At 51.2% G+C, this 9,089-nt stretch overlaps 1 protein-coding gene across 1 annotated transcript in view; it reads left to right on the top strand.

The window, feature by feature from the left end:
* The first annotated feature begins 5,219 nt into the window (after positions 1–5,219).
* Positions 5,220–9,089, top strand: part of GALP (galanin like peptide) — a 12,954-nt gene continuing 9,084 nt past the window's right edge. The window contains exons 1-2 of the mRNA XM_017865379.1: positions 5,220–5,259; positions 6,179–6,301. Coding sequence (XP_017720868.1) covers positions 6,218–6,301 — 84 coding nt within the window. The 5' untranslated portion in view covers positions 5,220–5,259; positions 6,179–6,217. The remainder of the gene's footprint in view (positions 5,260–6,178; positions 6,302–9,089) is intronic.

Raw genomic sequence — 9,089 nt, 5'->3', positions numbered from 1 at the left:
AAAAAAAAAAAAAAGAACTCACACTGAAAAGGCTGCACACTGTAGGATCCAGTTTGTATAACATTCTGGTAAAAGCAAAACTTTATTTTTATTTTATTTTTACTTTTGAGATGGAGTCTCGCTCTGTCACCCAGGCTGGAATGCAGTGGTGTGATCTCGGCTTACTGCGATCTCTGCCTCCTAGGTTCAAGCGATTCTCCTGCCTCAGCCTCCCTAGTAGCTGGGATTACAGGTGCCTACCACCACGCCCGGCTAATTTTTGTATTTTTAGTAGAGACAGGAGTTCACTGTGTTGGCCAAGCTGGTCTCGAACTCGTGACCTCAGGTAATCCACTCACCTTGGCCTCCCAAAGTGCTGCGGTTACAGGCATGAGCCACCGCGTCCGGCCTATCACAAACATTTTTTAAATAACAAATTAGAAAAAAAAAAAAAAAAAAAAAAAAGAGGGAATTGTGGGATGTGGTGATGGTGTCAGGGGCGTTTGTGTCCACAGTCATCAAATGGTAACATTAACTATGTGAGTTCTTGGTACACCGATTATACCTCAATAATGTGGTTTTCAAAATAAATCTAACTCAAATGGCTTAAGCAACAGAAGTGTGGCAGGGAGCAGGAAGCGCAGACATGGGAGCTGCCAAGCTCCCAGGCCCAGCTCCCTGTGTCTCCCAATGCCCGGGCCTCAGCAGCGGCCTGGGCTTTACGCCCCCTCCTGGCGACAGGAGACATAGCGGCTCCCCGACTTCCGGCTTCTCCCGCAATGTCCAGGAAGGGAGGGAGGGAGGGAGAGAGAGAAGGGGGAGTAGGAACAGGGGCAGAGGGAGAGGGGAAGCGGGAGACAGACCAGAGAAATGAAATGTGAAATGTAAGCATTTGGAAAATCAGAGTATCTGGGAATTTTTTTGGCAACTTTCCTGTAAGTCTGAAATTACTTCAAAATAAGAAAAAAATTAAGGGCCGGGCACGGTGGCTCACACCTGTCATCCTAGCACTTTGGGAGACCAAAACTGATGGATCACCTGAGGTCAGGAGTTCAAGACCAGCCTGACCAACATGCTGAAACCCCGTCTCTACTAAAATATAAAAGCCAGCCATGATGGCGGGTGTCTGTAATCCCAGCTATTTGTGAGGCTGAGACGGGAAAATCGTTTGAACCTGGGAGGCTGAGGTTGCAGTGAGCCGAGATCACACCACTGCACTCCAGCCTGGGCAGCTGAGCGAGGCTCCGTCTCAAAAAAAAAAAAAATTAAGGGCCAGGTGCGGTGGCTCATGCCTGTAATCCCAGTACTTTGAGAGGTCTCGATAGGAAGATGACTTGAGACCAGGAGTTCTAGACCAGCCTGGGAAACATAGGAAGACCCGATCTCTACAAACAAACAGAAAAATAAAAATTAGCCGGTTGTGGTGGCACAGGCCTGCAGTATCAGCTACTCAGGAGGCCGAGATGGGAGGATCGCTTGAGCCCAGGAGGTGGAGGCTGCAGTGAGCTGTGATTGCGCCACTGCACTCCAGACTGGGCGACAGGGCGGGACCTTGTCTCGAAAATAAATAAATACATAAATAAATTTTAAAAATAAATAAAAACAAAAAGTAAAAAAGAAAATTAAGGAAACTCTGAGGGGGAAAAATAAGTTTAAAAAGAGCAAGGAGGCTGGGCACAGTGGCTCACACCCGTAATCCCAGAACTTTGGGAGGCCAAGGTGGGCGGATCGCTCAAGGTCGGGAGTTCGAGACCAGTCTGGCTAACACGGTGAAACCCCGTCTCTACTGAAACTACAAAAATTAGCTGGGTGTGGCAGCACATGCCTGTAGTCCCAGCTACTTGGGAGGCTGAGGCAGGAGAATCACGTGAACCTGGGAGGCAGAGGTTGCAGTGAGACTCCGTCTCAAAAATAAACAAATAAATAAAAGAGCAAGGAAGCTTTGTTTTTAGTTTCTTTTCATAAGCCCTCCAGCAAATGTCTTTTCTACTCTCCCTGGCTGGAATAATTGTGACAGGGGCCCACGGGCCCATTTGAATTGTCCACAGGGACCTGGTACATGTGGGTGCCAAGATACCTACCCATCCTGAAGGAAAGAGGGAGGGAAGGATCTGTTCAGATGCCAGTCTCCTTCTCACCCCTAGGGCCAGGCATAGAGTCCACACTCTCATGGCATGTGGGGCGCCTAGAGGAGCTGCAAGCATTCAACTAAAAGCCAGCCGGAGTCATCTCCAGCCGAAGCCAAGTGGATGCTGGGCCGAAAACTGCAGCAGCCTCCTAAGGAGACGGTGCTCACGTCCACAGCTCGCTTTTACTGAGCGGGGCACAGACTCAGTTACAGAAATGAGAAGAAAGATGGGCCGGGCGCGGTGGCTCAAGCCTGTAATCCCAGCACTTTGGGAGGCCAAGACGGGCGGATCACGAGGTCAGGAGATCGAGACCATCCTGGCTAACACGGTGAAACCCCGTCTCTACTAAAAAATACAAAAACTAGCCAGGCGAGGTGACGGGCACCTGTAGTCCCAGCTGCTCGGGAGGCTGAGGCAGGAGAATGGGGTGAACCCGGGAGGCGGAGCTTGCAGTGAGCTGAGATCCAGCCACTGCGCTCCAGCCTGGGCGACAGAGGGAGACTCCGTCTCAAAAAAAAAAAAAAAGGAAAGAAAGAAAAAAAGAAAGATGGCGGGCGCGGGGGCTCATACCTGTAATCCCAGCACTTTGGGAGGCCCAGGCAGGCAAATCAGGTAAGGTCAGGAGTTCAAGACTGGTCTGAACAACATGGTGAAACCCCATCTCTACTAAAAATACAAAATTAGCCAGGCTTGATGGCACACGCCTGTAGTCCTAGCAACTAGGGAGGCTGAGGCAGAAGTACTGCTTGAACCCGGGAGGCGGAGGCTGCAGTGACACGAGACTGTGCCACTGTACTCCAGCCTGGGAGACAGAGCAAGACTCTGTCTCCAAAAAAAAAAAAAAAAAAAAAAAAAAAGAAAAGAAAGAAATAAGAAATGAGAAGAAAGTGACATTGTGATATTTTTGCACCACATTTGAGTTTTGTGTGTGTGTGTGTGTGTGAGAGAGAGAGAGAGACAGAGAGAGAGAGAGCAAGCTTTGGACCTCTCTCATTTACTTTTCACAAACTAGCTAGTGGGCAGTGAGGCAAGGACTTCCCACTGTTTCTCTGACCCTCCACTGGGCTCCAGGTAACCCAGCTCCAAGCTCTCAGCCTCGGCCCTGTCTCCCATGCAGTGGGCGTCACTCCCTCCTCCTCCTTTCTCCTTCCCAGCAAAGCCATTCACACCTTCTTGTCAGTTTGTCTTCTTTAAAAGCTTCCCCCTCCCTCCCCTCCCCTGCCCACTCCTCCTCCTACTCCTTGTCGTCATCCTCTGGATGAGAAGTGAGGGACTTGGAGAAACAGCAGAGGGGGGCTCGGGAACCCGCCAGAGTGTCTGTAATCCCCCACCTCACCTTCTCACTCCATCCCTCTTCTGGGGTCTCCCTTTCTCCTCGGGCTGAGAAAGGATGGGGTAAGGGCTGATGGGGACATGTAAAGACAGGACAAAGATACAGGTGCCAGCCGCAGACCGACGGAAGGAATGCCGGAAGGGCCTTGGAGGCAATGTGGCCTCCACGGTGGAGAGGAGGAGACAGAACCCAGCCAGGACCACGGCATCCCCTCCGTCCCTTAGAGAGAGGAGGAGACAGAACCCAGCCAGGACCACGGCATCCCCTCCGTCCCTTAGAGAGAGGAGGAGACAGAACCCAGCCAGGACCAGGGCGCCCCTCCGTCCCTTAGAGAGAGGAGGAGACAGAACCCAGCCAGGACCAGGGCGTCCCCTCCATCCCTTAGAGAGAGGAGGAGACAGAACCCAGCCAGGACTGGGGCATCCCCTCCGTCCCTTAGACAGCAAAGGGCAATGCCAGGAGTAAAACCTCCTCCAAGGTTCTTTCCTCTGGAAAGCAGCTGATGTCAGGGCAAAGAGAGAGAGAGCGCGCGCTGCAGAGACAGATGCATCAACACAAATGACAGAGGAGAGAGATGCAGCAATGACACACTCTTTATTCGTTCACCCAGCAAGCATTGAGTGAGCTCCGGGCACTGTTTTAGGGGCTGCTGTGGGGTTTATTATCTTTGGTGCTATTGACTTTTGGGACTTGGTCTCTCTCATCAAGGGCAGCCATTCCTGAGCACTGTGGGATGCTGAGCTGCGTCCCTGGCCTCCGCCCACGAGATACCAGGAGTCCCTCCCAAGTCCCAAGTAAAGATGTCTTCAGTCAGGCGCGGTGGCTCACAACTGTAACCCAGCACTTTGAGAGGCTGAAGCGGGTGGATCACAAGACCAGGAGTTCAAGGCCAGCATGACCAACACAGTGGTCTCTACTAAAAATACAAAAAATTAGCCGGGCGTGGTGGCGGGCGCCTATAATCCCAGCTACTCAGGAGGCTGAGGCAGGAGAATGGCGTGAACCCAGGAGGCGGAGCTTGCAGTGAGCCGAGATTGTGCCACTGCACTCCAGCCTGGGTGACAGAGTGAGACTCTGTCTCAAAAAAAAAAAAAAAAAAGAGTAAACAAAAATGTCTCCAGACTTGATCAAATGTCCTGGGGTGAGGCTGGGGCAGCATCGGGGCAGAGTCACTCCTGGTTGAGAGCTTCTGGGCTAGGGACACAGCCATTAACAAGACACAGTTGACACCCCTCATGGGGTCTCCTCTAGCCAGGGGCAGTAGGTGGGGGGCGGGGAGATAGACAATTCACAAGTAAACAAATTAACAGGGTCTACCGTGCAAGACAGAAGTGCAACTCGGCGAGGGAGCTGCAGAGGCTTGGAGGGATTGATGGGGGCAGAGGGGACAGGGCTACCCAGACGCCAGTGGCAGGTGGGGACGACCAAGGAGGACACACACCAGGGGCAGAGAGGGAGGGAGGGAGCCCTCGAACAGCTGCAAAGCCTGGAACACGACAGCTGGAGGAAGATAAAGGGGCACAGAAGCAGGGGGAAGAGCAGGGTCTACCAGGGGAAACCAAGGCACAGCGGCATTTCCCGCGATGAGGTGTCTGTTTTGACCTCAGACCAGCTTTTGAAAGTCCCTAGAGTGGATGACTGTTCCCCGACCTCCATCCACTTCACTCCCTCTCCCTCCCTTCTTCCAATCCCCTCCCTTTCCCCCCCCTCCCTTCTATTGTCTCCTCAGAAGGCATAAAAGCTCAGGGGGCGTGAAAGAGTCCAGGCGCTGGAGCCCAGAGCCAGAGAGAGCTGCAGAGAGCTGCCAGCCGCACCGAGGTGAGAGTCTAGGCCAGAAACGCCAAGGGCTGGAGGGAGTGAGGGGCTCCTGGGAGAGTGATGGGGGGCGCGAACGGATGGCAATAGCAGAAGAAACCCAGGCATTGGTGGCAGGGAAAAAGTGAGGGGCAGGTAAGAGGATGGAAATTTTCGAAGATGGAGTGGTGGAGGCAGTGGGGCAGAAGGCATGGGTACTGGGGGACCAGGTGGGTTCAATATGATGATGGGGCAAGTAGAGGGTTAATTCCCCTGGAATTCTCTCTCTCTCTCTTTTTTTTTTTTTTTTTAGACAGAGTGTCACTCTGTTGATTACAGGCGGTGGCCCATGCCTATAATCCCAGCAGTTTGGGAGGCCGAGGCAGGCGGATCACTTGAGATCAGGAGTTCGAAACCAGCCTGGCCAATATGGTGAAACCCTGTCTCTACTAATAATACAAATATTAGCTGGGCATGGTGGCGGGTGCCTGTAATCCCAGCTCCTTGGGAGGCTGAGGCAGGAGAATCGCTCGAACCCAGGAGGCAGAGGTTGCAGTGAGCCGAGATTGTGCCATTGCACTGCAGCCTGGGCAACAAGAGAGAAACTCCATTAAACAAACAAACAAAAACAAAAACAAAACAAACAAACAAAAAACAATAAGGTGGGAGAGATGGCGGGTGAAGGGCTCTACCAGAAAGAAAATCATTGAAGAGCACAGGGCAATTTCTGGAGGTGATGAATAGGTTTTAGTTCCTTGGTTGTGGCAATGGTATCATGGTTGCTTGCACACGCCCAGACTCCTCGAGATGTGTGCATTAAATATGCACCACTTTTGTATCTCAGTGATGCCTCCATAAAACTAAAAAATAAATTCCTCTGTCCTTGTCGGAAATGCACCTGGCCCCCTGCTTCAGAAAATAACTGGCTGCTCTCTCCTTGCAGCGTGTTCCGCAGCTGTAGGCACCTGTCATCCTGCCTTCGATGGCTCCCTCTGTCCCCCTGGTCCTCCTCCTCGTCCTCTTGCTGAGCCTGGCAGAGACTCCAGCATCCGCGCCTGCCCACCAGGTAACGCCTCCCTAAGTTCCTCGGAAACAACAGCGTCCCCAAATCCCTTGCCCTCTGGGAAGAGTTTTTAAACATGCTCCTGGCTTGCGTCAGGGGTTCCTGGGGAAGAAGCTCAGGTCCTGAAAATATGAGGAGAAAGTCAGACACCGACCTCATCTTGGCTGTGGGGATAGAGCAGAGTATGGGTGAAAAATATAGAGTCAGGGCTCAGGGTGCCCAAAGCTAAAACCTCCTCATGATGAGCATTGCTCAGAGATGCAAATATACGCCTTCAGAGGTGGGTGCCTTTCACGCCTGTTTTTCAGCCTGTGTGAAAATTAGCTGGAAGGAGGCTTCAAGTAATACCTAGACCCACCCCCAGGGTTTTGGTTGGGTGAGTCTAGGGGAGGAGCTGGTCCTGGGACCACACCTTGTTGTCGTTGTTGGTTTTTTGTTTGTTTGCTTGTTTGAGATAGAGTCTCAGCCTTGCCTCTGTCGCCCAGGCTGGAGTGCAGTGGCGCGATCTCGGCTCACTGCAACCTCCACCTCCGAGGTTCAAACTATTCTCTTGCCTTGGCCTCTCGAGTAGCTGGGACTACGGGTGCCTGCCACCACGCCTGGCTAATTTTTGTACTTTTAGAAGAGATGGGCCAGGCGCAGTGGCTCATGCCTGTATTCTCAGCACTTTGGGAGGCCGAGGTGGGTGGATCACGAGGTCAGGAGATCGAGACCCTTCTGGCCAACACGGTGAAACCCCGTCTCTACTAAAAATACAAAAATTAGCCGGGTGTGATGGCGGGCGCCTGTAGTCCCAGCTACTCGGGAGGCTGAAGCAGGAGAATCGCTTGAACCTGGCAGGCAGAGGTTGCAGTGAGCTGAGATTGTGCCACTGCACACCAGCCTATGTGACCCAGTGAGACTCTGTTTCAAAAAAAAAAGAAGAAGAAGAAGAGATGGAGTTTCACTATGTTGGCTAGGCTGATCTTGAACTCCTGACCTCCTGGCTTCAAGTGATCCACCCGCCTTGGCCTCCCAAAGCACTGGGATTACAGGTGTCAGCCATGGCACGCAGTCTGGGACAACACTTTGAAAACCTCTGATCGCACACCTCCACAGCATGGGCTGTAGAGCCTGGGTTGAGTTTGAAATTTGGGATCTGCGGCTTTCTAGCTGTGTGACTTCAGGCGCATTGCCTGACCTCTCTGGCCTCTGAGTGGATCTTCTTTGTCCAACTCCAGCACTGTGAGAGTTAACAGCTAACTCAGATGGCAGGCAGCGCTCATTATTTAGCCAAGAGGATTAAATAATTAAGAGATGTTGGTCCAGGGATACACAGTTTCAGTTAGACAGGGGGGAATAAGGGAGATCTCTGGTACAGCCTGGTGGCTGTTGTTAATAACAACGTTATTAACTTGAACATTGCTAAGAGAGTAGATGGATGTTAAGTGTTCTCACCACAAGAAAGCTAAGCACATGACAATGCAGAGGGTAATTAACTTGATGGAGTCACTGGGCAATGTAGCCATATTTCCACACATGTTGTGCACCATGCTTGTATTTAAAATGCAGTTTTTCTCTGTCAATTAAAAAAAAAAAGAGGCCAGTCCCAGTGGCTCACTCCTGTAATTCCAGTACTTTGAGAGACCAAGATTAGAGAATTGCTTGAGTTCAGGAGTTGGAGACCAGCCTGGGCAACATAGTGAGAACCTTCATCTCTTGAAAAAAAAAAAAAAAAACTAGTTAGCTGGGTATGGTCTTGCGTGGCTGTAATCCCAGCCACGTGGGAGGCTGAGGCATGAGAATTCCTTGAACCCAGGAGGCTGAGGTTGCAGTGAGCTGAGATGGTGTCACAGCACTCCAGCCCAGGCGAAGGAGCAAGACCCGCCTCAAACAGAAACAACAACAAAAAACCAAAAAAGACAAAAGAAAAAAAAAAGAAAAGGAAGAAAAGAAAAGAAATGCCAACAGCAACAGCAAAAAAGAGGACTAAGGCTTGACATTCAGCTGCCCTGAGTTGAGAGAGCAGCTCTCCTCCAGGTGCTGGCTTGGTCCTTGAGCCACCTATTTGTTTCTTTGAGCCTCCTTTCTTCTATATAACTAAGGGATAAGCGTTTCTTTGAGCCTCCTTTTTTTCTGTATAACTAAGGGATAACGGAATCCATCCTATAGGGATGTTCGAGGAGTTTGGACAAGAGCTAATGGGTGTGGAGGGTTTTCTCGGCGCTTGGGCTTGTGTGAAACGCTTGATGTGAATTAGCTGATTCTGCCGCACAATCCTTTGCAGTTGGTTCTGTTTTGCTACTTCCAAGCTTACAGAGTGGAACACTGTGGCTTAAACATTCAGCGCACATCCTCCTTAAGAGTCCGGAGTTGGCCGGGCGCGGTGGCTCAAGCCTGTCATCCCAGCACTTTGGGAGGCCGAGGCAGGCAGATCACCTGAGGTCAGGAGTTTGAGACCAGCTTGGCCAACATGGCAAAACCCTGTCTCTATTCAAAATACAAAAATTAGCTGGGCCTGGTGTCAGGTGCCTGTAAGCCCAGCTGCTTGGGAGGCTGAGGCGGGAGAATTGCTCGAACCCAGGAGGCAGAGGTTGCAGTGAGCCAAGATCACACCACCGCACTCCAGTCTGGGTGACAGAGTGAGACGCGAGATTCCATCTCGAAAAAAAAAAAAAGAGTCTGAAGTCTGCCTGGGTTTGAGTCCCAGCTGTGCTTCTTAATGTGTCGCAATTTGGTGCAATTTGCCGAATCTTTCCGGGCCTCAGGAGGCTCTTTCTTTTTTTCTTTTTCTTTCCCTTTTTTTTCTTTT

This window comes from Rhinopithecus bieti, unplaced genomic scaffold (assembly GCF_001698545.2).
Source record: "Rhinopithecus bieti isolate Rb0 unplaced genomic scaffold, ASM169854v2 scaffold_81780, whole genome shotgun sequence".
In the NCBI taxonomy this organism is placed as follows: domain Eukaryota; kingdom Metazoa; phylum Chordata; class Mammalia; order Primates; family Cercopithecidae; genus Rhinopithecus; species Rhinopithecus bieti.
Note: the sequence above shows the minus strand (reverse complement) of the source record. Positions and strands in the feature narration are given on the sequence as shown.